This window comes from Sporisorium graminicola, chromosome SGRAM_22 (assembly GCF_005498985.1).
Source record: "Sporisorium graminicola strain CBS 10092 chromosome SGRAM_22, whole genome shotgun sequence".
In the NCBI taxonomy this organism is placed as follows: Eukaryota; Fungi; Basidiomycota; class Ustilaginomycetes; order Ustilaginales; family Ustilaginaceae; genus Sporisorium; species Sporisorium graminicola.
In genome coordinates, this window is record NC_043731.1 from 641,087 (window position 1) to 667,307 (window position 26,221).

At 56.1% G+C, this 26,221-nt stretch overlaps 16 protein-coding genes across 16 annotated transcripts; 6 read left to right on the top strand and 10 right to left on the bottom strand.

The window, feature by feature from the left end:
• Positions 1 to 319: 319 nt before the first annotated feature.
• Positions 320 to 1,447, bottom strand: EX895_003839 (uncharacterized protein; the record flags this gene model as incomplete). Its single annotated transcript, XM_029884437.1, has 1 exon — positions 320 to 1,447. The coding sequence occupies one exon, from the start codon at positions 1,445 to 1,447 to the stop codon at positions 320 to 322; it is 1,128 nt and encodes a 375-aa protein (XP_029739147.1).
• Positions 1,448 to 2,179: 732 nt separating this feature from the next.
• On the top strand, positions 2,180 to 2,709 carry EX895_003840 (uncharacterized protein; the record flags this gene model as incomplete). The annotated part of the gene is made up of 4 exons (XM_029884438.1): positions 2,180 to 2,188; positions 2,310 to 2,337; positions 2,420 to 2,535; positions 2,617 to 2,709. 4 exons carry the CDS (start codon positions 2,180 to 2,182, stop codon positions 2,707 to 2,709), a joined length of 246 nt encoding a protein of 81 aa, XP_029739148.1.
• A 341-nt stretch (positions 2,710 to 3,050) lies between these two features.
• Positions 3,051 to 3,818, bottom strand: EX895_003841 (uncharacterized protein; the record flags this gene model as incomplete). Its single annotated transcript, XM_029884439.1, has 2 exons — positions 3,051 to 3,392; positions 3,489 to 3,818. The coding sequence occupies 2 exons, from the start codon at positions 3,816 to 3,818 to the stop codon at positions 3,051 to 3,053; spliced, it is 672 nt and encodes a 223-aa protein (XP_029739149.1).
• A 695-nt stretch (positions 3,819 to 4,513) lies between these two features.
• Positions 4,514 to 6,841, bottom strand: EX895_003842 (uncharacterized protein; the record flags this gene model as incomplete). Its single annotated transcript, XM_029884440.1, has 1 exon — positions 4,514 to 6,841. One exon carries the CDS (start codon positions 6,839 to 6,841, stop codon positions 4,514 to 4,516), a length of 2,328 nt encoding a protein of 775 aa, XP_029739150.1.
• Positions 6,842 to 7,291: 450 nt separating this feature from the next.
• Positions 7,292 to 9,367, top strand: EX895_003843 (uncharacterized protein; the record flags this gene model as incomplete). Its single annotated transcript, XM_029884441.1, has 1 exon — positions 7,292 to 9,367. The coding sequence occupies one exon, from the start codon at positions 7,292 to 7,294 to the stop codon at positions 9,365 to 9,367; it is 2,076 nt and encodes a 691-aa protein (XP_029739151.1).
• A 215-nt stretch (positions 9,368 to 9,582) lies between these two features.
• On the bottom strand, positions 9,583 to 11,859 carry EX895_003844 (uncharacterized protein; the record flags this gene model as incomplete). Its single annotated transcript, XM_029884442.1, has 1 exon — positions 9,583 to 11,859. The coding sequence occupies one exon, from the start codon at positions 11,857 to 11,859 to the stop codon at positions 9,583 to 9,585; it is 2,277 nt and encodes a 758-aa protein (XP_029739152.1).
• Positions 11,860 to 12,371: 512 nt separating this feature from the next.
• EX895_003845 (uncharacterized protein) lies at positions 12,372 to 13,089 on the top strand (the record flags this gene model as incomplete). Its single annotated transcript, XM_029884443.1, has 2 exons — positions 12,372 to 12,927; positions 12,998 to 13,089. The coding sequence occupies 2 exons, from the start codon at positions 12,372 to 12,374 to the stop codon at positions 13,087 to 13,089; spliced, it is 648 nt and encodes a 215-aa protein (XP_029739153.1).
• A 159-nt stretch (positions 13,090 to 13,248) lies between these two features.
• Positions 13,249 to 14,553, bottom strand: EX895_003846 (uncharacterized protein; the record flags this gene model as incomplete). The annotated part of the gene is made up of 1 exon (XM_029884444.1): positions 13,249 to 14,553. The coding sequence occupies one exon, from the start codon at positions 14,551 to 14,553 to the stop codon at positions 13,249 to 13,251; it is 1,305 nt and encodes a 434-aa protein (XP_029739154.1).
• Positions 14,554 to 14,831: 278 nt separating this feature from the next.
• Positions 14,832 to 15,953, bottom strand: EX895_003847 (uncharacterized protein; the record flags this gene model as incomplete). Its single annotated transcript, XM_029884445.1, has 2 exons — positions 14,832 to 15,012; positions 15,091 to 15,953. The coding sequence occupies 2 exons, from the start codon at positions 15,951 to 15,953 to the stop codon at positions 14,832 to 14,834; spliced, it is 1,044 nt and encodes a 347-aa protein (XP_029739155.1).
• A 231-nt stretch (positions 15,954 to 16,184) lies between these two features.
• On the top strand, positions 16,185 to 17,007 carry EX895_003848 (uncharacterized protein; the record flags this gene model as incomplete). The annotated part of the gene is made up of 2 exons (XM_029884446.1): positions 16,185 to 16,535; positions 16,618 to 17,007. 2 exons carry the CDS (start codon positions 16,185 to 16,187, stop codon positions 17,005 to 17,007), a joined length of 741 nt encoding a protein of 246 aa, XP_029739156.1.
• Positions 17,008 to 17,054: 47 nt separating this feature from the next.
• EX895_003849 (uncharacterized protein) lies at positions 17,055 to 19,553 on the bottom strand (the record flags this gene model as incomplete). Its single annotated transcript, XM_029884447.1, has 1 exon — positions 17,055 to 19,553. The coding sequence occupies one exon, from the start codon at positions 19,551 to 19,553 to the stop codon at positions 17,055 to 17,057; it is 2,499 nt and encodes an 832-aa protein (XP_029739157.1).
• A 450-nt stretch (positions 19,554 to 20,003) lies between these two features.
• EX895_003850 (uncharacterized protein) lies at positions 20,004 to 20,845 on the top strand (the record flags this gene model as incomplete). The annotated part of the gene is made up of 2 exons (XM_029884448.1): positions 20,004 to 20,078; positions 20,177 to 20,845. The coding sequence occupies 2 exons, from the start codon at positions 20,004 to 20,006 to the stop codon at positions 20,843 to 20,845; spliced, it is 744 nt and encodes a 247-aa protein (XP_029739158.1).
• A 124-nt stretch (positions 20,846 to 20,969) lies between these two features.
• On the bottom strand, positions 20,970 to 21,735 carry EX895_003851 (uncharacterized protein; the record flags this gene model as incomplete). The annotated part of the gene is made up of 2 exons (XM_029884449.1): positions 20,970 to 21,612; positions 21,698 to 21,735. The coding sequence occupies 2 exons, from the start codon at positions 21,733 to 21,735 to the stop codon at positions 20,970 to 20,972; spliced, it is 681 nt and encodes a 226-aa protein (XP_029739159.1).
• Positions 21,736 to 22,079: 344 nt separating this feature from the next.
• On the top strand, positions 22,080 to 22,541 carry EX895_003852 (uncharacterized protein; the record flags this gene model as incomplete). The annotated part of the gene is made up of 1 exon (XM_029884450.1): positions 22,080 to 22,541. One exon carries the CDS (start codon positions 22,080 to 22,082, stop codon positions 22,539 to 22,541), a length of 462 nt encoding a protein of 153 aa, XP_029739160.1.
• A 165-nt stretch (positions 22,542 to 22,706) lies between these two features.
• Positions 22,707 to 24,098, bottom strand: EX895_003853 (uncharacterized protein; the record flags this gene model as incomplete). The annotated part of the gene is made up of 1 exon (XM_029884451.1): positions 22,707 to 24,098. The coding sequence occupies one exon, from the start codon at positions 24,096 to 24,098 to the stop codon at positions 22,707 to 22,709; it is 1,392 nt and encodes a 463-aa protein (XP_029739161.1).
• A 1,049-nt stretch (positions 24,099 to 25,147) lies between these two features.
• EX895_003854 (uncharacterized protein) lies at positions 25,148 to 26,161 on the bottom strand (the record flags this gene model as incomplete). Its single annotated transcript, XM_029884452.1, has 1 exon — positions 25,148 to 26,161. One exon carries the CDS (start codon positions 26,159 to 26,161, stop codon positions 25,148 to 25,150), a length of 1,014 nt encoding a protein of 337 aa, XP_029739162.1.
• Positions 26,162 to 26,221: the final 60 nt, after the last annotated feature.

The window sequence follows — 26,221 nt, forward strand, 5'->3', positions numbered from 1 at the left end:
AGTCGGTTCCTGAAAAAGATTCGCAGAATACGGTGGGGTCGCTCAGTAACTTCGGTGCCGATTGTCGGTCCGCAATGACACAAGGGAGAGCACAAGCCTCTGCTCCTGTCGTTGCCATGGTTGCACTCCGAAGAACATCTTCGAGATTAAACAATGTAGAGCGAAAGACGAAGAGGTGGACGATGAAAAGATCCAGGATAGAATACAGCAAAGAGCAAATGTTCAATCGGTACAGTTAAAAGAAAGAAAGAAGCGACAGCGTCGAAAAGGGACGAGGAAAGGGTCCATTCAACTCGGCAACTTCGGAACAAGTCGCGCGTCAACGATAGCCGTAGCCCAAGGTTGGCAGCTGAGGCGGTGCCGAGCTCAGCTGGTGGTGGATGGCACTGTACGGATCGACGCTGTAGCCACCGGGCGGGCCAGCTGCGACGCCATATGCACTGTAGTCGTACGACGGCCTGCCGTATGCTGGTGTTGCTGCCCGTGCATCAACAAACGGATCCGGGTTGTAGGCGGGGCTCATTCCGTACTTGGCTTGAATGTCTGCGAGCGGATCGCCACCTCTGCGATCGTACGAGCGGTCGTATGAAGACATTTGAGGCGGGCCACCAGCGTGACCGGCAGGCACGGCGCCATATCGTGCATCTCCGCCATCACCGTACCACGCCGACTTGGCCGTTTCATCAAATGCGTCGTCGTCATCGAGATCGTCGATGGGCTCGAAAGCCGAGTCGTCTCTGGGATGCACAAAAGGAGGAATGCGAGGGCCCGTCTTGCGTTCGATCCTCCACTGACGCAGGAAGAGGAGCAGAGAGAGGAACCAGGTGACCCAGAGGAACCAGCAAAAGGCAGCTTCGGCGCGTTTGGTGCGACACCAGCCGCCGAGCTGCTTGACAAAGTCGGCGCGGTCCTTGCCGCCTGCATGCGGATCTTTGGCAGGGTCCTTGCATCCAGGCGAGGTGAAAGCCGAGATGGTTTGTGTCATGGCGAGTATGAGAAGCAAAAAGCCAAAGACGCCGTTGCTGACCAGACCCACCCTTGCTTCGGACAGGGCCCTAGCAAAGCCTTTCATGGTCTTGTAGCCGGAACGCTCGTAGATCATGGGAACGACGAGGAAGATGCTTGACGCGACCAAGCTGGCTGAAGCGAGGAATAGCAACAGGCCGGTGAGACCGGATGGACTGCCCACCCATCTGGCTTGGAACGACGCCATGTACACGGCGATGAGCAAGGTGATGAGGGCGAAAAATACTTGGGCCTGACGCAAAATCATGTTGACTCTCGCTACGCGTTCTTGGTCTGCATTGCGGGGCCGTGGTGCTGCTCCTGTTGCTCCTGCTGCCGTGTTCCCGATGCCCTGGCCGTAAAGACCAGCTGGGTTTGGCTGATCTGCGGCTCCGGAATCTAGCTTGCCCCACACCTTTCTCAACGACATAAAGTCGGGCATGGTGGCGGAGTTATCCGTTAGATCTGTGCAGGAAGAACGGTGCTCTCTTTAGTGTGGGATGGCTGCAAGAGATCCGATGTACAAGGGCTACGACAACACCGTGCTCGTATTACGTTGCGATGGTCGTCCTCGTTCGTGCGTGTCGTGGAGATGGAAGGGCCGTAAAGAATGCAAGTGCGCAGGAGTCGTGGTAGTCAATAAGGTGGTAGGTGGTGCAATAGCGATGATGTGTAGGGGAGCGTGTGAGGGCTGATGGTGGATGGTGGTGGGGACTGGTGAACGATCAGAAGGCATGCAATGCACCTTTCTGCAGGACCTCCACGCAAGCACAGCCAGAGCCGAAACTATTTTAGAAAGGGGCTGGTCGAACCCCTCTCTTGGTCCCCTTGCCTTCCCTTGATTAGATGTTGATTCGACGCGACCGTGTGCGCTTGGTGGAAATTAAGCTGTTGGACACCTGCATCGAGCGGCTACTTTTCTTTGACCCCTAAATCCAAGTCTTTAGCGAGAAAAAAAAAGTGGAAAGACGAAGACGCGCCGAGACCAACACCTAGTGATATATGTAGCATGTTACGCCTACATTTGACAAACGCCAAGAAAAAAACACTTTGCTCCTCCGAGTTCCGGCTGAGAATTTGTCTGACCTCATTCAGACTCGAAGCTTTGATGGTCAGGGTCTGTTTCTTCTCAGCATCACTCTCGACCAAGCACGGGGCAGCATCATCAACAATCATGCATCCAGTGAGTCGCAGACCCATCTCAGGCTCATGCCTACAACGCCCTTTGCGAAGTGCGTACCGCAGACAGCTTGACTGACCGTGTATGCATTCCATCTTTCTCCTAACCCTCCCCCCTCCTCTAGCATCTGGTCGGTGAGAGCAAGTTGCAGCGTAAGTATCTTCGCAGTATAGAACGAATCAAATCGGCCAAGGCTCAACCAGTGCAATCATCCTAATCCTCTCCCTCACACAGACTGCGCTCCCCTCATCCAAGCTCTCAATGAATGTCACGCCAAAGGCTTCTGGCACAAGATCACCGGAGGCTGCAACGGCATCAAGCACGACCTCAACATGTGTCTCAGACAAGAGGTGGGTCTGACTGTGCAACGTTCAGCTTCAGAAACTTGAGATGGCTTACACAGGTATGAATTCTGCTACATTCGTCTACAGCGAGTCGAACGCACAGCGACCCACGTAAAGGAATCAAGAGAGAACCGCAAAAAGACCGAGCAAATATGGAAGCAGATTGACCAAGAGTCGTAGCTCGCTATCCATGCCTAGAGTACATTTTTCTTCCTATTATTATCCGCCGCCTGGCTTGCATTGTACTATATCAACCATATCGACCGTGTAACAACACCCCTCAGACCTGGCACAGAGCAGTTCTCTCGCGCTGCATCCCGTCAAAGTTATCGCAAGCGCTGATCAACAGCACAGACAGACCTGAAGGTGAAAACAAACATCTGATTTCTACGTACCAAAGCGGAACGCAATCTAAGAGATCTGAGAGGAGACAGAGAGAGAGAGAGAGAGAGAGAGAGAGAGAGAGAGCGCGCGTGCGAGACAAGAGAGACCCAAATCAAAGCATCCAAATATGCATACATCTAACGAATCGGACCGCCTCTGGCTGGATGCTGAGCCGTCGAAGGCGCGCTTCCCCCCTCCTCCAAAGCGAACTGCCTCAGGTCGTCCAGCGACACCGTGTCGAGTGCACGCAGGTGCGTTGCTTCGAGCTTCACCTTGGGCACGCCGTCCTTGGGCAGTTCTCCGCGCTTGTAGGCGTCCAGGCTCTGTTTCCATCGCGATACGCACAGGCACCACGAGCAGCCTTGCGACAGGATGGGGCGGAGGTCGTTGCCCTTGGAGGCCGAGTATTCGAGCCACTTCTGCGAGACTACGGCTGCAACCGTGTGCGAGCCACCATCGGCGGGGCCTGTGTTGCAGAACTGCCAGGTGCACAACAAAAAGCGAGAGGGATCAGTCAGTAGCAGTCGAGATGAGGTATGTGCGGGGTGAAGGGTGGATGAGGAAGGAGGACGTACACCATCTCGGTAGAACCCAGTCATGGGGCTGGTACCGCACAGTCCGAGAGGACGGCCGAACACGTTGAGAGGACGCTCCATCTTGAACGGGTTGTCTACGGAAGACGAGTCACCACCGAGGTCTCGACGGTCCGAGGCGTAGCTTGCGTTTCGAGACGTGATGCTGTTGCCACTGTTGGCAGCAGCCGCTTTGTGATGCGTGAACCTTGAAGTTGCTACGCTTGGAGCTAGCCTACTGCTACCAGCTTCGAAAAGCAAAAGCGTGATGCACCTCGCCGTCGCTCTTGTGGTAGGTCCAGATGTGGTGTGAAAGGCTAGCGACGCCAGCATGAGTTTAGGTTGGTATCGGGATGGTCGTGGTTTACTGGTATGTTTGATAGGGATCTCGTGGAGGCCAGACTTTGACAGCAGCGCGAAGCCGAAAAGATCGAAAGGCAGCGAACAGTAACGGCAGTGGCGGCAGCATGACGTGCTGCCGAGAAGGTCGATGACCCTTAGTCAGGCAATGGTCCGACACCTCTTCGGTTGCAGCGGTCCTCAAATCAGGATACGCTCCCGTGTCCTGGTCAATCTAACGTCATGACTAGCACCAACCGCCTTGTGGAGGCAGATTACTTAGACTGGCTGGCAGAGGGTGATAAGGTTATATAAAATCATAATACAAGAATTGGATCATAGCATTAGGCAAGATGGCCGAGTGGTCTAAGGCGCTGTGTTCAGGATATTCGAGTTCTCAGGATCATCGTGTCTTATCGCAGTCTTCGGGCGTGGGTTCGAATCCCACTCTTGTCACTAATCTTTTTTGATTTTTCACTTTTTCGAGCTTTTTGCGATCCTCCTTTTGGAACGTCATTTTATTTATTTAACTATTTATCCATTAGGAGCAACATCGAAGCAAGAGCTGTCAGCACGATCTTGACTTGTCTCTGGCGTTCGTACACAATAAAAGAACCGGTGATTACAGCCAAGCAGATGGTGCATCGCTGTGTGGTTGCGTTAAAAGGATGGGGAAGAGGTAACAATAGCTAAGCCCATGCACCTGCACCTGCATCGCCCCAAGCGTCCCCACCGGACCCAAATGAGTCGCTCGCCTTGGTCTTCGTGACTTCGGCCACGTTCTGCGAGACAAAAGGCAGACTCGCTTTGACCTTCTTCTTGCCCTCATCGCCACCTCCAATGTCGTTCGCATTCGCCTTTCGCTTCTTGCCTCCCCTCTCTGCCTCCTTCTTGGCCTGTTTGCGCAGATCGATGATGCCTGCTACGCTCGTGTTTTGCTGTTCGGGCTTGTCCTCCTGCTGCGGCTTCTTCGACGCTGCTTTGACAGGTGCAGCACTCTTGGGACGTCCCGCAGCCGTGCTGTTTTCGTCGAACGTGTCGAGCTCGGTCCGCCGTTGAACTTCCTTTCGTCGTGCTTTGGAGAGAGTCGATGAGGCGTCTTCGAGCACTCCTTCGGCTACCTCCGTTCGACCAGAGGCGATCTTGGCACGTTTTTTCGAGAGCTCGTAGATGGGCGCGAGACGCTGCTTTTCCGCTGCTTCGTCGACGGTTTCGAAGAAACTGCTCTCACTCTTATCGGACTTTTGCGGATCTTTGCTTTTCTGGGAAGAGGAGGTGGGTTCGGTGTTGAGTTTGTTAACCTTCTTGCCAGCGCGAGAGCCGCGTTTGTGTTTGGGCTTGGCGTGGTCGACAGAGTCTTCGGCGGAGGCGGTGATAAGGCTTTTTGGCTGCGATTTGCCTTTGAGCTTGGTCTTGGACGAGTTTGTCTTGGTGTCGGGTCGAGAGGGTGGTGCTTGACCGCGACGGAGCGCCCGCATCTCGGCGGCCATCTGTGCTGCTTCGTCGTCATCTTGGTCCTCGTCCTTGGGTTCGGACTTCTCTTTGCGGGCCTCTCGGGCGCTCCCTTTCGGTGCAGGCTTGCCACGACGCAATTCTCGCATCTGTGCAGCCATTTGAGCCGCTTCATCGTCGTCTTCCTCTTCGGCCCTGTCGTCCACCTTGACGTCGCGTCTGGGCCGCTGAGCGCGTTGCGGCTTCTGACTGTCCTTTGCTCCGTCCTCTTCCTTCTCAGCAGGTCGGACCCTGGGCTGCAACCTTTCGTTATCTAACACACGCAGCGTCGGATGCACCTGCAGAATCCTCTCCTTGTACCCCTCCTCGCTCGCTACGCCATTGCCCTTCAGCAGAAGCTGCGTCAGCCCTTTGCGCCTCAACCTCGGTTGCGACTCCTTCTCCTCCTCCGCCTCGACCAGTGACGACAGCGACTCCCACGTATCCAGACCACAATCCTTGAGCTCGAGAAGCTCTAATCCAGGAGCTGTCTTTCCGTCGGCGCCCTTGCCCCAGTCCTTGACGTGCGGCGGCAAAGCTCGCAGATCAGGGTTGTCGTTGAGACGCACCTCGCGCAGCGCGAGGCACAGCGAAAAGTCGGGCAAGCTCTGGGCGCCTTTGAGCTTGTTATGTCCCAACGAGAGTTTCTTCAACGCCGGCAGCGCAGCGGGCAGCGAAGCCGGCAGCGATTCGATCTCGTTGTGCGACAGAATGAGCGAGTTGAGCTCCGGCAAGTGCGGGAAGGACACAGACAAGGAAGTGATGGCGTTATTGTTGAGCACCAGCGCCTTGAGATTGCGCAAGGGGGTGATGGAGGGAGGCACCGACGTAAGCGCGCAGTGCGAGAGCGTGAGCACGCACAGCTCCTCGAGCGCTTCGAGGCCGATGCAGGCCTCCGAGGTGAGATGCGTGTTGGACGAGAGGTTGAGCCAGGTGAGGTTGTCGCCGAAGGCGCGGCCTTTGCCCTTGGTGGCTGCTTTGCTGCGGAAGACGGCTTTGGCGAGCCAGGTGAGCGTGTCGAGTCCCTTGGGAGAGCCGTCCGAGGGTTGGATGGAGGATAGGTCGAGGCGCTGGAGGTAGCGGAACTGGGAGAGCGTATCCACCAGAGCTGAAAGGGGGGGAAGTTGATGCTCGGCCAAAGAAAGTGCTGTTTTTGAGCGAATGTCTTCGTCTTCGGACGAGTCTTCCTCCTTTTCCACCTCTTGGTTGTCGGCGTCGTCGCCCTGGTCAATCACTTGTCCCGGCGTCGATGCATCAGGACGGCCGCGTCCTTTGTTCTGCTGAGCTGCAATCCCTTGCTTCACGGGCTGAGCATCACGCGATCTGCTTCCGTGATTGCTGCCAGAAGCAGCGGCATGGTTGTCTGTGGGCCTGCTTTTGCCCTGAGCCCGTTTCTTATAGAAAGCCGAACTCGTCGACGATGCTAGATCGTTAGAAGTGGATGCTCCTGCGGCGGCTGCTCGATTACGCTCTGACTTGATCGGTCCTCTCGGCCTTTCAGCCGTTGTGGTCCTCGCTATCGCCATCCTTGGTGATGTTGTCAGTTTGCTTTAGGAGAACAATGAGGAAGAAAGAGAAGAGAAAGGCGGAAAGAAACAAAGCTGAACGAGCAATTTGTGGAGTTTTTGACATGAAAAAAAGGGAAAAGGAACAGGCAAAGCGAAAAAAAGGAATTAAATTTCGGGATTCGGAGGAAGCAGAAGAGCTACATGTGCCACTGTTTCAGACTGCATCTGATGGTTTATGTATTAATAATAAGTGCTCTCTGCAAACCAGCCAAAAAGATCAACACACACGCACACAACACCAACACCAACCACCGACAAAAACGACAACCGACCCTGATTCCTGTGTCTTGACCGTCGCCTTCCTCCCCCTTCCGACGTTACTTCAGGATCGCACGCAGCTCGATACCGCACACCGCTCTATCCGAACGAGTGTTACGGTCAGCAGCAGTAACCACATCGGCGAGTGCCATGTCGTCCGACCCGGTAGGCGCTGCGATAGCGCTAGCTGGAGTTCCCGACGAGCCGGCCTCGCTGCACTCCCATGCTCTTCGCCCATCCATAGACAGCCCCTCCTCATACACATTACGGCCAAAAGCAAGCTCGGATAGCATCCCTTTACCGGAGGAGGACGAGGACGAGGACGATTTTGTCGTGTTCGAGGACCGGAATACCTTGCCAGCGCCCAAACTGGCCGATGGCGAGCTGGATCACTTGGAAGGAGCAGGGAGCGGGGACGCGAAGAGGTCGACACTGGGGTCGATTGCACGCGCCAGCATGGAGAGTCTGTCGTTTGGATATCGAGACCATCTGCTGCCGCTCAGTCTGAGTGGAGATGGCGATGAGACGCTAGCGGGGGATTACGGCGACAGGGAGGGGTCTGTTTCCGCGACAGCGAGGGGGTCAGGGTCTGGCTCGAGAGCAGGTGGTTCCTCAAGATACCGACCCCACACGAGGGGCTACTCGCGCGATCGACTCGCAGAACGGCGCGTTACGCTCATTGACGGCATCGCACTCACCATCGGCGTGCAGATTGGCTCCGGCATCTTCTCGTCGCCCGGTGTGGTAACGCTCAACACAGGAAGCATCGGCGCGTCCATCGTCATCTGGCTTCTATCGGGCCTGCTGGCATGGACGGGCGCATCGTCGTTTGCCGAACTTGGTGCTTCCATCCCGCTCAACGGCGGATCCCAGGCGTACCTCAACTACTCGTTCGGTCCGCTCTCTGCGTTCCTGTACACATGGTCGGCACTGACGGCACTCAAGCCAGGTGCAGGTGCCATCATCGCGACCATCTTTGGCGAGTACGTCGCGCGCATCCTCTTCCACGCGACAGGCAAAGCAGCGGACCATCCGCACGAGACCGGCCTCGACGGCATCCCCGCCTGGTCGATCAAACTGCTTGCCGTTGCCATTGCTGCGCTCATCACCGCCGCGCACGCATTCTCGAACAAGCTCGGCACCCGCACGCAGATCGCTACCACAATTGTCAAGCTGCTCGCGCTCACTGCTGTGCCGATCCTAGCGATTGTGCAAGCAGCGCGAGGCAAAACGAGCCCCTCGTCCCAGCAGGCGTTTTCCAGCCTGGGCGAGCTGTTCAAGGGCAGTTCGACGTCGCCGTCTGCGTACGCGCTTGCGCTGTACAGCGGACTGTGGGCGTTTGACGGGTGGGACCAGTCGTGCTTCGTCGCCGGAGAGATGAAGAGGGTCGAGAAGGATCTGCCGCGCGTTATCCACATCAGTCTGGCGACGGTGATCCTGATCTTCCTCTCGGCGGTGGTTTCGTACTTTGTCGTTTTGCCCGCGGAGCTGGTGAAACGCACGAACACGGTCGCGCTCGATTTCGGGAGCGCCATCTTTGGCACGGTGGGTGGGATTGTGTTTGCGTTCCTCGTGGCGTTTTCGTGCTTCGGGGCGCTCAACGGGCAGATCTACACGACTGCGCGGCTGATCCTGGCTGCTTCGCGCGAAGGCTACCTACCCGAACGACTGGGCGAACTCAACAGGCGCACGGGCACCCCCGTCGCAGCACTGGTGCTCCAGCTCGTGCTCATCACGGCGTTCGTCCTGTTCGGCTCCGGCTTCGCCTCGTTGGTCAATTTTTACGGCGTCTGCAGCTGGACGTTTTACCTGGCGTCGGTGCTGGGACTGCTGGTGTTGCGCATCAAGGAGCCGAACCTCACTCGGCCGTACAAGACGTGGCTGGCGACGCCGATTCTGTTTGCCGCCGTGGCGCTGTTCCTGCTGCTCATGCCCATCGGAAGCGCACCGCTGGAAGGCCTCGCTGCGCTGCTGTTTATCGCTGCGGGTGTGCCGGTCTACTACTTGACGCAGAGCAGAGCCGGATGGGTGAATAGCATTCCGGTGCTTGCGTGGGTGAAGGGGTTGTTCGGCAATGGAGCAGGCGGTGCAGGTGCGGGTGATGGGAGGGGCCATCATGTTCCGCTACCGACCTCGGATGCTGCAGGGCGTGGGGCGCACGACGACGACGAGGAGCAGATCGAGATGCTTCCCAAACCTCTGGACGAGGCCAAGCAGCAGTCCTGACAAGTGTATCTGCCCACTCGCTCCGTATCATTAAATCTCATTCGGACGCACCTTGGTGCGCCTGGCGCTGCCGTCACGCCTGAAACCAGTGTCACACCATTGATGGGCAAGCCGTGTTAAAGTCGATATTCGCGTGCCGATGTGCGGCTGAGCTTCAAGAGGCGGGAAGGAGTGAGCGATTTGCCTGGTACATGAGGTCCGGCGCCGTCTAGTGTTCACTTGTTGCTTTTCTTGCCACCCTTGCCCTTCGCGGGGCTACCCGCCGCCGCCGCCGCCTTACTCTTCTTACTCGCCTTCTGCACAGCAGCGTACCTGTCGAGCGTCTGCCACTTGACGTCTTCCCACTTCTCCTGCTGTTTGCCGCTCTCGAGATCCAGGCCCAACTTTTTCCATTTAGCAGTCACCTCTTGACGCAACTGCTGAGCAATGTCCTTGCACTCGGCGGCTGGCTTGTTGCCGAACTCCTTTTCCGTCCCCAGACCCTCGGCGAGGTAGGCCTGGAATTCGTCTTCGAACACCGAGGGCGAGTACTTGCGCATACCCAGGTCGGTCTCGATGACCTTTTTGCTCGCCGACGAGAGGGACGCGTACTGGCGCGAGACAAACGCACGGTACGAGGGCGAGAGGAAGTAGAGCGCGTGCAGCAGTTCGTGCGGAAGCGTCGAGTGGGCCTGCGAGGCGACGCACGAGATGACATAGCTCATTTCGCCGTTTGCAGCATCCGCGTTGCGAGAAGTAGCGCCCTCGTAGGGTGAGATTGCGTTCAGCGAGACCAGCAGGTCCAGTAGCTGATTCTCCTCCGACGAGCAGTGCGCCGTCCACCATTTGGGCGTGTCCTCATCGCTGCCGGTGGCCTCGAACATAGCCTCGAGCCATTTGAGCACGCCTTGACGGATGGGGAAGTTAAAGCCCTGGTAGTTGCGGCAGATGCGTTCGTCGGCAGCCTGCTGCAAGCTCAGGTAGCGTTTTGCTTTCGAGTCGGATTCGTAAAAGGCCTCCATGCGAGCCAGAGCGGCGTGCTGCAGTGCGGCCGTCGGGAAGAGCAGGGTGAGGACGGGCGGATCGACAATGTGTCCGAACAATGGCTCTTGCTTTTCGGACTCAGCCTCTGCAGGTATGGCAGCTGCCGGGCCCGAGATTGAGGTGGGTGTGGCAGGAGCAGGTGTCGAGTTTGCCGATCCATCGCTTGCAGAGATAGCGAAACCGGCGGCGGCGAGAGCATTAGAGAGACCGACGGGCTTCGATTCGGCCTTGGAGGACTGCGGCTGCAGAGATAGGCCGGTAAGACTCTTTTCTGTCTCTGCCACGTCTGCATCAACAGAGCTGCCTCCCTGTCGAGATGAAGACTTGCTGCCGTTCGTGTCGGGGTGAGGCGGAGAAGATGTAACAGGAACCGCATCAGCGCGAGTCGAGACACCCAGGCCGAGACCGGCCAGTTCTTCTAGCAGCACGTTGCGCCTCCTCGCCAGTGCAAGCTCAGCCTCGAGTTTCCTGATCCTCTCCTCAAGTTGTTCGTACGTGGGCTTGCCGTTGTCGGGTGTAGAAGTCTGCGATGGCTTGGGGGCTTCCACGGTCTGTTGCTTAGGTGGAGCGATAGGAGTCGGAGAAGGCGCTCGCTCGGGCGACGGACTGCAGACCATCTCGTTGGGACGCAGCTTTTGCTGTCCATTCTTCGTGTGGCTCCTTCCGCGTTCAGGTGTCGAATAAGAGTTGGCAGGTCCTACGCCATTTGGCCCACGGACAAGCTCTGTGGCGCCAGTATTGACGATCCGATTGTGAGAGACGAGGAGCGAAGCGGGGTCGGTGTGATCGGAAGCGCGAATGTCGTCCCAGATCTTTTTCTTGTCAAAGGCTTTGAGGCCAGCGCTGAAATCGAAGTCATCCGAGAGCGATGCATTGGGGATTGCTGGGCTACCGCCACGCGAGACGGGAGTGTGCGCGGCTTGCTTCTTTTTGGCCGACTTGGCCGTTGGTGCTGCAGTGGAAGCATGTTTGGGCTGAGGTGAACGAGTGGGGGTCGACGAGCGTGAGGCGGCCAGGTCAGAGGCGTGGAGTGGTGCCAGCAAGTGGCTTGCAGCGTTCTGTTCTGATGAAGGAGCGGCGGGAGTGGACGAACGATCAAAAGACATGATGGCTGGATCGACAAAGGCTGGCGTCGACGTTGCTGCCGGCTTGCTGGAAACGGCAGCATGTTCGGGTTCCTGGTGCTTTTTCTGTTTGCTTTGAGCCTTGGCTGGGGTTGCAGTGTCGGATCGTGAAGGGTTGCTAACAGGTGGTGCCGCTTTGGTTGCAGCCGAAGTGGGCTTGGGAGCAGTGGCAGCAGCGAGGCTTGCAATGTCGGCGCGTTTCAGTACGGCTTGGGACCCATCTTGCTTTTGAACGGTGAGTGTGTTGGCGGATTGATCGATGGACAGGATCTTTGCGTGCAAATGCGAGCCTGGCTTAGAGTGAAGTGTGAGCTTGACATCGAGGCCGATGAATGCTGACGACATTGTTGAAGGCGGATCGTATCTATGTTGAGACAATGTACAGTGAATGCGGTGATGAGGATGAGAGAGACGACACTTGAAGAACCTGTTTCGATCAAGTCAGTTCGACGTTTCTCCAGCTTTCGACCGCATTTTTTGAATTGTGAGATCGGTTCATAGGAAGTGTTAAGTCGATACCGGAGGCGTCGATCTTCCGCCCAAAGTGGAAGTGGAGCAACACCGAGCAAGTGCAGTTGTGCGACTCACGTCACCAAAAGCCTTTGACATCGACCATTGCCTGTTGTGCCTCTCTCTGTGTGGCGGCAGCCTTCCCCTTCAGACACCACCCATATATGTCGGCAAGAAGCGCACTCTCTCGAGCTAGAGTGCCATCATTGCTCAGAAATTCCGTTACCCGTCCTTCAAGAAGAACAGCAACCCCATCTCTTGTTCACCTCAGAAACAGCGCACGCAACCTTGCCACCTCCACCGTGCTCTCCAATACAAAGACGTTTTCCGCAACCGAATCCACCACTATGTCTTCTCAAAGCGCCAAAGTGCTCAAGGCGACCCCTCTGGAAGACTCTGAGGCCAAATGGGTGGGTTTGCGCTCGATCGAGTGGGTCGACCCGACGGGCAAGCAGCGCAAATGGGAGTCGGCCGACCGCAAAACGCGCAAAGGCGACGTCGATGCCGTGGCCATCATGACCATCATCCACCGTCCTTCCTCTGAGCCACACCTTCTGCTCATCTCACAATACCGACCACCTGTGGGCAAGAGCTGCATCGAGATGCCCGCCGGACTCATTGATGCCGGCGAAGAAGGCGACGAGGGGACCAACAGGGCTGCGCTGAGGGAGCTCGAAGAGGAAACGGGGTACGGCACCGACAAGGAGGGCGGCAAGGTCAAGATCGAAGAGACGACGCCCACCATGCATAACGATCCTGGCCTCACGGGCGCCAACATGAAGCTGGTCGTGGTCAATATCGAGTTGAGCGACGATTCGGCTGAACCAGTGGCCAAACCCGAGGAAGGAGAGTTTATCGAAAAGCATCTGGTGCCTGTCAAAGGGCTCTATCAAAGTCTGAAGGGTAAGTTCGGCCACAAGTTGGCTCTTGCAAGAGTCGAACTTACACTGACTATCTCTTTTGTTTGCAACAGACTTCCAATCGAAAGGTTTCGCAGTCGACGCTCGTCTAGCGCATCTCGCCATCGGCCTCGAAGTGGGCGCTGGCAAAATGGGACGTCTGTAGATCTCTGCTTTGCTACAATACACAAAGCGCAAGTTCTCTCTTCTCGCCATTTTTGATGTTGGTCTGTGATCCAGGTTCCTGTCGTGCTGTAGTGGTAGTAGTAGTAGTACAAGATTGAAAGAGTGATGGTGTTCGAGAAAGAAAGCAGTTTGCGAAAGTCTATTGCGGAGCACATTGCATGCCCGGTCCCTGTCCACCAGCTTCATCGTAGTCCTCCCAGCCATCATCGTCTGTTTGTCCTTGACCAGGGATGCGAGCGCGGTTGCTGCCGAACTGTTCGATCTTGGCAGGAGACGGCTCCACCTGGTCCTCGATCGTGTCTGATGTTGTCTCCAGATCCGGCCTCGGAGGCGGTAGTGCAGATTGAAGCGCTTGGCGGATAGCCGGATCCGAAGCGAGCTGTGCGTCGGTGGGGAAGTCGACCTCCCATCGGATGTAGAGATCGCCCTTGGTCTGGTTGCGATCACGATACTGCGGCATACCCTCGCCCTTGACCACGTCAATGTCTCCGGGTCGGGTGATCTTGGAGCGCGTCACTTTGATGTGTCTGCCGTCCAGATGTGTCAAGACTGTCCGTGAGAATCCAAGCAATGCTTCGACCAGCGTCAATCGGACCGTCGTCATAAGATCGACACCCTTGACCTCGAAAGCATCGTCCTGCTGCATCTTGAGTTCGATGAGGATGTCGCCTGCTTTGACGCCTGGTTCTTGGTCTGCTGCTTCCTTGAAGACGATTCGCTGGCCATCAATCATGCCCTTTTCGATCTCGACGTCGAGCTTTGCTTTTGCTTTGGTCGTCTTCTCGCCCTTGCACTTCTTGCAGCGATCCTTGTCGCGCACTTTTTTGCCCTCGCCGTGGCAGTCGGTGCACTCGGCGTACGATTGCGCGATCATGCCGTTACCCATGCTGCGTTGTTGGAGCACCGAGCCTTTGCCCGAACACTTGACGCATTCCTTTTCGGCGAGACCAGGTTTGGCACCGGATCCCTGGCATTGGGTGCAGATGACATTTTTGGTCAGGTTGAAATGCGCTGTCTTGCCCTTGTAAAGGTCGGCCAAGGTGACAGAGTATTCGATTACCGCATCTTCGCCCTTTGTACGACGAGGACGTCGACCACGAGGCATCCCTCCCATGCCTCCCATGCCCCCCATGCCTCCCATGCCGCCGCCGAACATGCTGGCCAGGAAGTCGTCCATGTCAGGAGGCATGCCCCCAGCGCCACCTGGTCCAGCAGGACCATCATCGCCGTATCGATCATATGCAGCTCGCGAGTCTGGATCAGACAGAGTCTCATATGCGTGGTTGATCTCGGCGAACTTTTCGTTGGCTACTGCCGGGTCGATTTCTGGGTTCTTGTCCGGATGATTGGCGAGCGACTGTTTGCGGTACGCCTTCTTGATGTCGGATGGCGAGGCGTCCGGCGCCACACCGAGGATGTCGTACAGGTGTGTTGACTCGACCATAACTGATGGTTCTCAGAGTCGATGAGGTGGTTGGTAAGAAGAACGTGGGCTCCTTTCGCTGGAAGAAACCTCATAAAAATCTTTTTGAGGCGCCCAACTGAGCCGTGTTTCTTGCCTGAGATTCAAATGCGCACACACGACACAGCGCATGTGTGGAGCAAATGTGGGCTGGAAAAGCTCTCAAACGCCGTCCTGCCCGACTTCCGTCATTTGTCACACTATGCAATTCGTCTCAAAAGCAAATCAATGGCTTTATTAATACTAGTTGCAGGTAGCATCTAAGGAGAAAGGACAGCCCACAGCTTGCTGTTGGTTCCGAGTGAATATCCCAATGTGCGTTGCTTCATGTCGACGCCAAGCTTGAGCAGATCGACCACGTCGTCGAGCAAGTGCGCTTGACCCACCACGGCACCTGGATGCGATGTAAAGCTCGAAGCTAGGATGTGGACGTGTAAATGGCTGTAAAAAGGAAGCGTCCACAATCAGTAGGCTGTTATGAAGCTACGTAGAGAAAACTGACCGCCAGGGAGGACTTACTAATAGCTCGGATGGTAATGCAGAAAGCAGCGCACATTGCCCTGTGCAGTATTGTCTCTCCCCACCAGCCCATATTTTTCAAAAGCAACCCTGCTTGCCTCGGTCTTGACTTTCTCCAGCAGCTCTACATGCTCCTTCGTGAGATCTCTAATGCTCCTCAGCTCTCTGTTGTGCACAATGGCCTGGATATAGAGGCTTGACGTGGTCTTCTGATCCCATTTGAGATCGGGCACGATAATAAAGCCCTTTTCCGGATCTGGATCCTCGAACAGGATGCTGTCTGCTTCCTTCTTGTGCTCCAAGATGTTATAAACCCACTGGATGCGCGATGGCGGAAACGATTCGATCCACGGCAGCACCTTTTGCTGGTACATCTCGGGTGTCTCGTAGACCATGATCTTGCGCTGCGCAGAGTACTTGTCGATGTGCGTCTGCGTTGCTGGCCTGATCAGCGTGATCTTCACGTCGGCATCTACTTCAGCGCCGGCTGTTAGTTGCGGGCGGTGAAACCATGCAAGAAGCCACGTGTAAATGTCATTCTGACCGAGGTCGCTGAGCGACGAGAAGATGGGCGTGTGGTCTGAGCTCGTGGATGCAGCAGAGTCGTGTTCCGTCACTTTGATCTGCTTGTTTGCCCTTTCCGAAGCAGGTTGAGCGTATGGCCGCTTGAGGCGCTCGTACAATGTCTCTGAAAAGTGCGTCTTTTCGACGATGAGGATCGCCTGTTCGATTGCCGCAGTGCCATCGGAACTGGTGGTGGAGAACTCTCCCAAGAGGTTAGCAGACTTGAGCTTGGGATCTTGATCGAGTACCCGTGTTAGCTTGAAGCCGTCAAGGATGCTGCTCCGTGATGCCGAAACCATGTCGATCGGAGGTAGCCTGGATGGTAGAAGGAACAAAGGAAGGCGCAGGCATAACTGGATGCAGGGTCCGCAGGAAGTTGTTGCAAAGCAAAGCTCAGAAATCCGACTTCCGCACCTTTTTTCTCCCTTTCGTTCTTCCTCCTCCACTTTGAGAATCAACCGAGAACTTTCCTTCCTCTCTTGCTGTCTCATTCCCTTCAACGGTCGCCACCATACTCACACTCGACAAAGATGGGCTCATCTTCATCCAAACCAGTGCGCAAACTCGGATCGGAAGTCGCCTCTTCCGTCTCTCGAGCTGTTCCTGCCGCAGCCAAGCCTTCGGCCAACCCTACTCCTGCACCCTCGGGCACAAATCGAGTGCCACCTGCTGAATACGGAGCGGCCACTGCCCAGCAAGGCTCGCAGTATGCCCCCTCACCAGCAGGCAGAAGAGAGCAAGAGACGCAGAGACAGCAGCAGCAAGCGAGCGAGACCAAATCGGCCGACATCATGCGCGACGCCTACGATCCGCAGTTCCTCCAGAACCTCTCCCGTCTAGGTCAGGTCAAGGTGCCGAAAAATGCGACCAACTATCAGCCTGTAAGTGATGCTCTCCTCCATATTCTTGTATTGTGATGTACGTTGAGGCTGACAGCGTCCGTTCTTCCTGATGCGGCCCTAGACCGATCAAATGCTGCGCATCCTCGAAGCACGCGAGCGCGCCAACCTCGACAACATCGAGTCTGCCGATGCTCTCGCCTCTCCCAACTCGACCCGCACAAAGCCGTCCGGTCCGCCCAGAATGTCGGCCAACACGATCACTCTGTTACTCGACGACCGCAAGCACTGCGAAACCCAGAAGGACCTCGACCGCCTGGCGCTCGAGTACGATCTTCCGCTGCAAACCATCGAGTCGCTCGCCAAGTACTACAACTCGCCCACCATGGGCGAAGAGGTGCGCGACGAGTCGACCGAGCAGCAGGATCAGGCGAACCGTCAGGATGAGAGAGCACCTCCGAAGGTCAGGGGCGTGTGGGTAGTGCCCAAGTTGCAGAGTCAGATTTCGGCCTGATAGCAATGCAATTGAAGACATCTAGGTGCGAATTGTGTGGATTGTGTCTAAAGCAATTTGGCGGGCGCTTTTGCGATCTCTACGGGCTGAAGAATGCCGGGCGAAGTGACGACGTACTCTAGGTCGCTTGCATCTGCGAGATGTGGCGGAAGAGGAAGATGATTGGCGAGGCAAAACTCGAAAGGCGTGGCTTCGCGCGTTGACGTGCCCAGCCAGACCTTTGTTTGTGGGTTCCCCACCTGCTGCACCCAGACATTGCAGTACGTGCTTGAAGCAAGTCCTTTTGCAGGGGCCCAACTGAGCACCGCCGCCTCCAGACGATTCCCTTCTCCATCCTGCGACGGAGTGCCAAAAAGGTCGGAAGCTGGACGCACGTCTAAGCCCGAAGTTGAGCTGTGACAAGATGCTTTGCAAAGCTGCAGCGCTCCGATTCGTGCCGTCGCTGAACAGTTGCGCGGTAGACGAGGGGAGATTCCAAGACTGAGAGCGATGGGATCAGTGTTGGTAGCGCCGATGGTACGAGTCAGTCGAACAGAGACCGTTGCTGCTCTCCAACCACCTGCCAAATCCCGTTTGTTCACATCGCCCAGCACCACCTCAACTTCACCGCCTTCCTCTGCCGAAAGCAGCGCAACTGTGATGCACGGATCGATTTCGACATCATCGTTTGCATCATAGACGACTGTGTACTGCCACTCGTCTGCCCAGTCATTTGCAGTACCTGATACTGCTGCCGAACATAGCGGAATCTGCACCCACTGCGTTCGCTCCTCCCCGGAATCTGTACACGTCGTCATAGACACGACAAACGAGCTGTTGCCTGACCATATCCTCTCGTGATCGAATGTCCACGTTACGCCTCCCAGCTTCGCCAATGACGAAGCTGGCTTTTTCTGAATGTCGTGCCACTCAGCGTAAAAGAGATCCGGCTTGGGCATGCATACGCCCATATCGGTAAATCCACCCGAAGCTCCGGACCAGTCATGTACGAGCTGGCCGCTGTCAAACCACTTTGTGCCCGAACCAAAGCTGAAGTTGGTGTAGAAGCCACTCTCGTCCGCACGTCGATGTAAACGGTCGCTGGCGAGGTTGGAGCGGCTAAAGTAGCTTTGGACTGGCTTGACTTCGTGTGCTAGGATTTTGATGCGATGCGTTTTCTGAACAGAATGGTTCGAGACACCGATCCAGAAGGCTGAATCGATGTGCCACCAGTCGAACCATGTTCGCTTCTGTGAGACTTGCGAGGGCGTTAGCGTAAGACCTGCACTCTCCTCTTCCCACGTCCAGCCGGGAGCGAAGAGCGCAACACTCAAGCCAAGAGAGTCTTCTAGATCACTCCGGCTTCGTTGCGGGCCGATCATGTCGAACGATTTCCAAGCCTTGAGTCCACCCCAGCAGTTGCGACCAAAGACGTCAATGCCGATGTACACATCTTGACGCGGACGATCGACACTATCTGCTGTCGATGCCGACAAAAGCAGCTGCGGGTGGAATCCACCATCGTCTGGACCTGAAAGACCATACCCTTGCAGTTGCAGTGTTTGCGGACTTTCGTCATTTAGGTCGACGAGTTGACCTGGCGGAAGAGGCTGTGGTGGTCGTGCCCACGTGTAGTTGGTGAAGAAGGTATGTGCGGACTGGAAGAACGGGTAATTGTGCTCGTTGAGTGCGTCTTGCCACGCAAGCTGTCCGTCTGGGTAAACAACGGAATCGTACCACATGACTTCCCACTCATCTGCGTCTCTGCCCGCCTCAATGAAGCGCCTCGTGCCTTCGTCCCGTAGAAAATGCATCCAGCCTCGAAGCCGTTCTGTATTCCTGTGCATTTCGACGATCCTAGCCTGCTCTCCAACCCACGCTGACCATGGCTCGCCGGAACAGCTGAAACCGAGGTCTAACGAGACTTCGACATTCACAAGGAAGCCTGAGAAGCCATGCTCGAGTGCAAGCTCAATAAGCTCGATAGCGTATTGTGGCGAGAAACAGGGTGCGCCTAGTAAAGGCATTGCTTTCCGCTCCGGTCCACGCAGCAGGCGAGCCATGTCAGGGACGCTTTCCTCCCATTCGAAGAGCAGCGTGCCCAGAACTTTTGTGCCTGTCCTAGCTGCTGCCGTGAGCCAGCCTACGGGTGGGATACTGACTCGCTTATGGGAAAAGTAGATGAAGGTGTCGACAAGATGCATGTGCTCGAGCGAATAACCTTGTTGGCGAGGGTCCTCGTTGTAGCCGCCTTGGAAGTCATGACAGACAACAAGCTTGGGAGTCGATTGCATGGAGCCTGCTTGTCTTCTTGACGGGCCAGAGTAAGAGTCGCACTGACGGAGATCATCCTGCAGGGCATCGCCATGTAGCATCTGATACCAGAGGTGAAGATCATCGAGGGAGTCGAAATAGTCCGGCCTTGGGAGGGCTTCGGGATCGACGTGTTGGCGTAGCGTCGAAGAAGGCGTCCTAATTTCGAGCTGTGGTTGAGTCTGCAATACGGTCGTCGATGACTGCGACCTCTGAGCATCCTGGTAGTACTGGAGGGTGTGGGCTTGCGGCATCTTCAGCAAGCTACGCCGATGCCAACGTGGTGATGGACAGAAGAAAGCAAAACCATTAGCAGCTTCCTTCAGGGTCCAACCAGGCCACGGCATCGTGTGGAGGCGAACCGTGCATTTTTTTGCTCTCATTTGTTTTTGTGTTAGACCGTCAAGGTCGGCTTGCGTGGAAAGAACCGCGGGAAAAAGGAGAAGAGTGTGAAAACGGTGATTTGGTGTAAACGGTGATTTGGTGTAACCGTCCTCCTCGCTCGCTCGCTCGCTCGTTGACCAACAACCCCGCATTCAGGTTTGGTGTCTCAGCCCGGAAGATATCCACCGCACCGACCGTGTTTGAGCGGTTCCCTCTGTCCTCTCTTTCAAGCTTTCCAGACTATTCTATGCTTCTTTATACCGCACTCATCCTCCGCAGTTCCATCCACTCAAGCACCATCATCGCTGCTCGTTGCAAACATGTCCAACTCCGCTTCTGACGATGTTGCTGCCAAGGCAGAGGGCATCATTTCGCACATGAACAATGACCACCAGGTAAGAGAGCCACCATAATGTCGATTCGTAATAGAGATGAGAATTTTCTCAGCTTACGCCTTGCTTGCCGACACCGTCCGCTTGCATTTCTGGGACAGGACTCGCTGGCCTACCTCGCAACACACTATGGCGACCTCGCCAAGCCGCTCAAGCCCAACCAGGTGCTCATGACGGCCATCGACAAGACGCACTTCGAGATCGTCTACAACACCAATGCTGGTGCCACACCCGCGAAAGGCAAAGCCGGCTCTCGAACCGTGAGCATCCCCTTCTACCCGCACCTTGCAGGATACTCCGAGGTGCGACAGCGTCTGGTCGAGCTCTCGGACATCTCGGAGAAGGTCATCACCACCCGCAAACCCGTCATCGTCTACCGCACGCCCAAACTCGCGCTGCAGGGGCTGGTACTGCTCACTGTGGCTTACCTCGCTCTGCGCTCCGATTCGCTCGCGACACTCGGGCTGGTTCAGTCGTTTGTGCCCGAGAAGAGGGTGGTGCAGTGGAACAATCTGCGAAACAACACACTGGGTGGGCCGGCCAAGATGGACAAGTTTGTCATGAGCATCGTGCGCACCCATCTGCTCGAGGGGGCGCTCATGGCGCTCGTGTGCTACTGGAAGGGTGCAAGTCGTCTTGTAGCCATCAGGTGGATCTTGACTACGGCGGCGCTGGGCATTCCGTCTTGGATCGCGTTCTTTTCGCTCAACTCGCACAGCAAGGCGCTCAAGAGGGCCATCTACATTGATGCTGACAAGAAGAACAAGTGAGGCATACCCGCTCACGCATGTGACACAGTACCCTGCAATGAAAGAGCTGGAAATCTCCCGTTATTCTTTCGGCAGAACAGCGTGATGTGAAGAAGAGAGGTAGCAGGGTGTGATTCTGTGTAGTTCAGGGCTTGAACTCGTATCCTCCGACGCGGTTGGCCACGTTGACCTTGAGCTGTTCCAGCAAGTTGCTCGACTGATCCTCCAAACCGCAGTGCATGACATCGCCGTCCTTGACCTCGCCTACGCCCGACGGCGTACCCGTCAGCAGCAGATCGCCCTCCTCGAGTGTCATGATCGACGAAACATGTTCGATCAATTGCGGGATGTCAAAGATCATATCGCTCGTCGGACCGTTCTGCTTGATCTGATCGTTGACCTTGAGCCACAATCGGAGCTTCGAGGGGTCGCGAACACGAGACTTGTCGATGAACCCTGAGGTCGGGGTGAACGTGTCGAAGCCTTTAGCCGAGGACCAGGGGAGGCCCTTGGACTTGACCTTGTCCTGCAAGTTGCGCGCCGTCATGTCGATTGACAGCGTGTAGCCAGCGACGTGCTTCATTGCGTCGGCTGCCGAGACATCGCGAACGCGGGATGAGCCGATGACGACGCCGAGCTCGACTTCATAGTGCGCAACGATGCCTTTGGGGATCTCGACGGTGCCGTTGTTAGCAAGGTACGACGAGGTCGGCTTGAGAAAGAAAAACGGCTCGGTGGGCACGGCGTTGTTGAGCTCCTTGGCGTGCGCAGCATAGTTGCGGCCGATTCTGAAGTAGCATAACCAGAGAGCGAAAGGATCAGTATTCTGCCCAACAGGTTGCGTTTCGAGTGCATCGATGCAACGACACTTACGCAACAATCTTTTTGCCTCGAGTCAAGAATGAAGCCATCTTGGATAGGATATTCTGCAGCTGTCAGGTTGATGATCGTGACAAGTAAGATGAACTGCAGTTGACGGGGGTTCAATACAGACGTCGGCGTGGGGGAAATGGAAGCGATTGTTCTCGTGACTCTGACCGATACGGAAGAACAAGTGCAAAGCCGACAATTCCACGCCAGACCAAGCAAACAACGCTCTTTGCATCCGTGCCACGCTGCTATCATCGGGAGCCCGATTCGAGCTGTCGCGCGCACGAAGCAGGCTGCTGTGATGGTGCCATTCTCAGGATACATTGCCGCTTCCACTCTCTGTGTGTGTGTCTCTCTCTCGCACACCACCATCGACTCTATCAAAATGGCAAACGCTCACATCAACACCGCATTGAACGGCTTCTTCGGCGCCACCAAGTACGCCGTCGTAGGGGCAAGCAAGGACCCCTCCAAGTTTGGCAACAAGGTGCTCAAATGGTACCAAGCACACAACCTCGATGTGACGCCCATCCACCCGAAAGAATCCGAGATCGAATCCCTCGCCACGCAGCCGGACGTTGCACACTTTCTGGACAGCGCCGGTACCTCTGCAGACAACGTAGCCGTCTCGGTCATCACCCCGCCTAAGATTAGCTTGGCAGTCGTGCAAAAGGGGTTGCACGAACAGGGCGTATCCACATTCTGGCTCCAGCCGGGGGCGGAAGATGCGGAGCTGATCAGCTGGGTCAAGTCGCAACCGGACCCGATCCAGGACCGAGTCATATATGGTGGTCCCTGTATTCTTGTCTCTGGTCGTCAACTTGCTGCGGCGAAGGGCAAGCTCTAGGAGAGATTCGAATGATGACAATTCCGTCTATACCCACCGCATCGCATCTTATGAGAATGGCTCAATTTCAGAAGCACACGACAAGAGCGCTCATCACCAGACATGATCGCACGACAATTGAGAAAGACGAGATTGAAACCATTCAACGCAAGCGCGCAAGCGCTTCTACATCGGCTTACCATCCTCGTCCACCGTCGTAAACGTGTACGTCGACTTCCAGTGATACGGTCTGTCCGGCCCGTAGATCTGATCCCTCCCCCACTTCTTGTTGTTGATGCCGTCAATGTAGTCCTCCATCTCCAGCACCACACACTCATGGTTACCATAGACCACCTGGCCAATCTGGTCGCCCACCTTGCCGCCGTGCACCTGCTTCCTGGGGATGCTGCCCTTGCTCGGATTGTTGATTACATCGCACGTATACACCTGCACCGCGGGCTGGTTCGTCGCGACCGAGAGCTTGATCCCGGACTTAGGACTGTACATTTCCACCACGGGTTTAGACGTATGATAGCCCGGCGGGCTGGACATGATGAAGCACGAGTCCCAGCCTTGGCAGCCGGCGCCGCAGACGCCCTCGGTCTCGTTGAAGTTCTGGGAGAACGGCGTCGGGGATTGGAAGTCGAACGGGGTGTCCTTGACCGAGGGCAGTGGGCCGGTGGGGATGAGGATCGAGTCGGTCTCGACGTACTTGTCGGCGTAGGGCATGTGCAGGACGTAATCCAGCGCCGACGCTGTCTCGTTGAATGCGTCCAGATTCCAGTAGACATGCGACGAAAGCAGGATTGGTGTTTGCTGTGTCGCTGTCGCATTGAGCTCGATGTGCCACGTCGCGTTCTTGCCGAGCCGGTAGCGCGTCGTCGTCTTGACCTGGCCGGGGAAGCCCTGGAAGCCGTCCGGATCCGTGTGCTCGAGAACCAGCTCGTTGGCGCTGAGATGCGCAATCGTGTAGTTGCTGCGGTCGTAGCCGATGTCGCCGCCGTGCAGCGAGTCGAGACCATTCTCGTTCTTGGGAACGTGGTACTCGTGGCCGTTGAGCTCAAATGTACCGTTCTTGATGCGGTTTGCGTATCGACCTACGATAGGGCCGAAGTTGGGATGGTTCGGATCCGTCGCCCAATTGGTTGTGTTGTCGTAGCCCAGCACGATGTCTCTCCATCCACCCCAGCGGTCCTTGACCCACAGCTCGGTCACGCTGGAGCCGTAAGGCTGGAAAGTAGCGCGGATCGAGTCGTCCGGCGCACGCAGCTCGATTCGGTTGTTTGGGTACACGGCGGGCAAAGCTTGTGGGCACTGCGAACCGGGGACGGTGGATCCGGCGCCAAGAATCAACTGCGAGTCTTCAGTCTGCGAGCTGTACAGGCATGGGTAGCTGCCGATCGTACCGTTGTTGACGAAGCCAGGTGTCTCTTTGGAGGCAGCTGAGGATGTAGATTTGGAGACCACCTCTGAAGATCGTCGCTGCAGGGTCTCGGTCACCGGCGTGGGACTCGCCAGCGCCGACGTCGATGCAAGCAGCTGGAGTGCCAGCGGCAGGAGAGCAGCTATCAGGGTCATTGTGATGCTGCGGTCGGTTGGTCCAAGGATGGATGTCAACGACGATCGTGGTAAATGGGAAAAGGGGTCCAGAGACTGCCGAACACTGGTTGTGGACAAGTGGAGGACTTAGACGCCGCTGAACTTGCGGGCTGCAGCTAAATCTGGTGTGGGGATGAGTGGAGTTGGCAAGGGTACAGAACGTCCAAAGAGGAGTCCGGGCCATTTATATCAAACTTGCTCAGCGTCACAAGTCGGCTTTCTAGTGAAGCGGGCACAGTGCGCAACTCCCGACTTGCTTCATACGGCTGCACGATACCAAAGGGGGTTGCGGGGTAGCGATGCAGATCAGCGAGCACGCGGGAAATTGCCGGCATGACAGCTGCGGAGCCAATCTCCTGGCTTAGCTTGCCTGCTGCTTTCAACATCATTCTTCGAGGCTGAGCCAGATGCTCGTTCCTGCCCAAAGCAAGTTGCTCCAAAAAGAGAATGCTTGAGATTACCGAAACAAACAAAGGTTTGCAACTGGCTCATGATGACAACACCTAGCAATTGCGACCTGTGCGACATCAATGTTCGACGAAAGCAGCTGTGCTAGGCGAGGATCGGCAAGCTGATGAAGCGATGAGGTAGTTGCGCCTCCAGAGTGGACACCCTTTTTGCTGCATTGAGACATGATGGATTGCATCTCGGCTGTTGGCGGATCACACGCGGAGGGCCGTTCTCCGTCGTAGAAATGCGGGGTCGGAAAGCATCACTCGACGTCAATCGGCAATCTCAAGGTTGGCCATGCAACTGTGTCGGCAATCTTTGTCCACGACTCGGTCATGTGTACCTCCCTCGCCAAGCACGAGCTTGCATGGTCCACTGCATCAGCAGGGTCTGCAAGGCGGGGTTGGACGAGAAGCCGCCGGGACCAGGTTGATAAGTTCACCCTTGTCTGTTAGTTTTGGTACATCCTGATGCTTGTTGTCAGCTTGTCTTGGATCCCGAGCATATCATGTAAGCAAACATGTCTATGCGTATTGCAAAGTGTATACAGGAACAAAACTTGTAAAGGTATAAGAAGTCTAATCAAGATGATCCTCGTTCTGCTCGTCTAGGCCATTCGATGTCGACTCCGAGGAGCGTCTTCGGTATTGCCTCCAGCTGTCAACAATACCGCACAAGAACCAGGCCAAGCCCAAAAGCAGCTCTGCCGCAGACAGCACGATTAGCGCACGCTCCACCGCTTCGTGCTGGTCGCCCTTCGTGGCGGTGGTCGCCACCTTGAGGATGAATTGCGACAGGGCCGCACCGCCGAGAAGACCAAAGATGCTCAGCAGCTTGATTTTGTTGGATGAACTCAGATGCAGTTCCGTCAAGAGCAGGTCGGAGGACACAGACGTCAGTGTGGCTGTGAACACCACCGTGTTGGAAAACGGCGTGGCGAGGCTGGTCGAGTAGGTCGACTGACCGCCCAGATTCGAGGCGAGGATCATGATGACCAGCCAGCCCAACGAGCCGCTCAGACGGAACGCTGGATAGCGGATGCCCAACAGAATGATCAGCAGAGTTGCGACCGATCGGTAGAGGGAGAAGAGCACGAGGGCGATGCGCTTTGTTCGGGTGGTAGCTAGACGCTGGATCACATGGGCAGTGATCTGGCATCCAATAGCAAAGCCCACAAGACTGCCGATGTTGGACCGGAGCTTGTCGCCCACCGTCTCAGCACCGCCGTCGACATTCGAGTCAGAGGGCAACAGGACATCACAAGTGTTGATAATCATCTGCACCATGTTGCCCGTCATGAAGCCTACCCATGTTCGCGTGAGCGTAAAGGTGCTGGCATCAGCAAGGCCCGTAATGATACATTGAAGCACTAGTGGCGGCAAGTAGGCAGATGGCAGTGGATCGCTATCCGAGTGGAAGGCTGGCAGAGGCGAGAATGCTTGAGCGCGCAGAAATGCTGAGATGGATCGACTCGATGCCGCGGAGGCCGCCTTGCGCCTGTCATGGTGAGGGAGAAGCGGTGTTTGTTCGTCCGTGATTGCGTAGGCGTGTCGTTGTTCGCCATTTGTTCCAACTGCCTGAGAAGTCGGCATTATGGAGACGGATCGATGCCACGCCGTCCGCACTCCCTTTCGACACGATGAGCGCCTTGG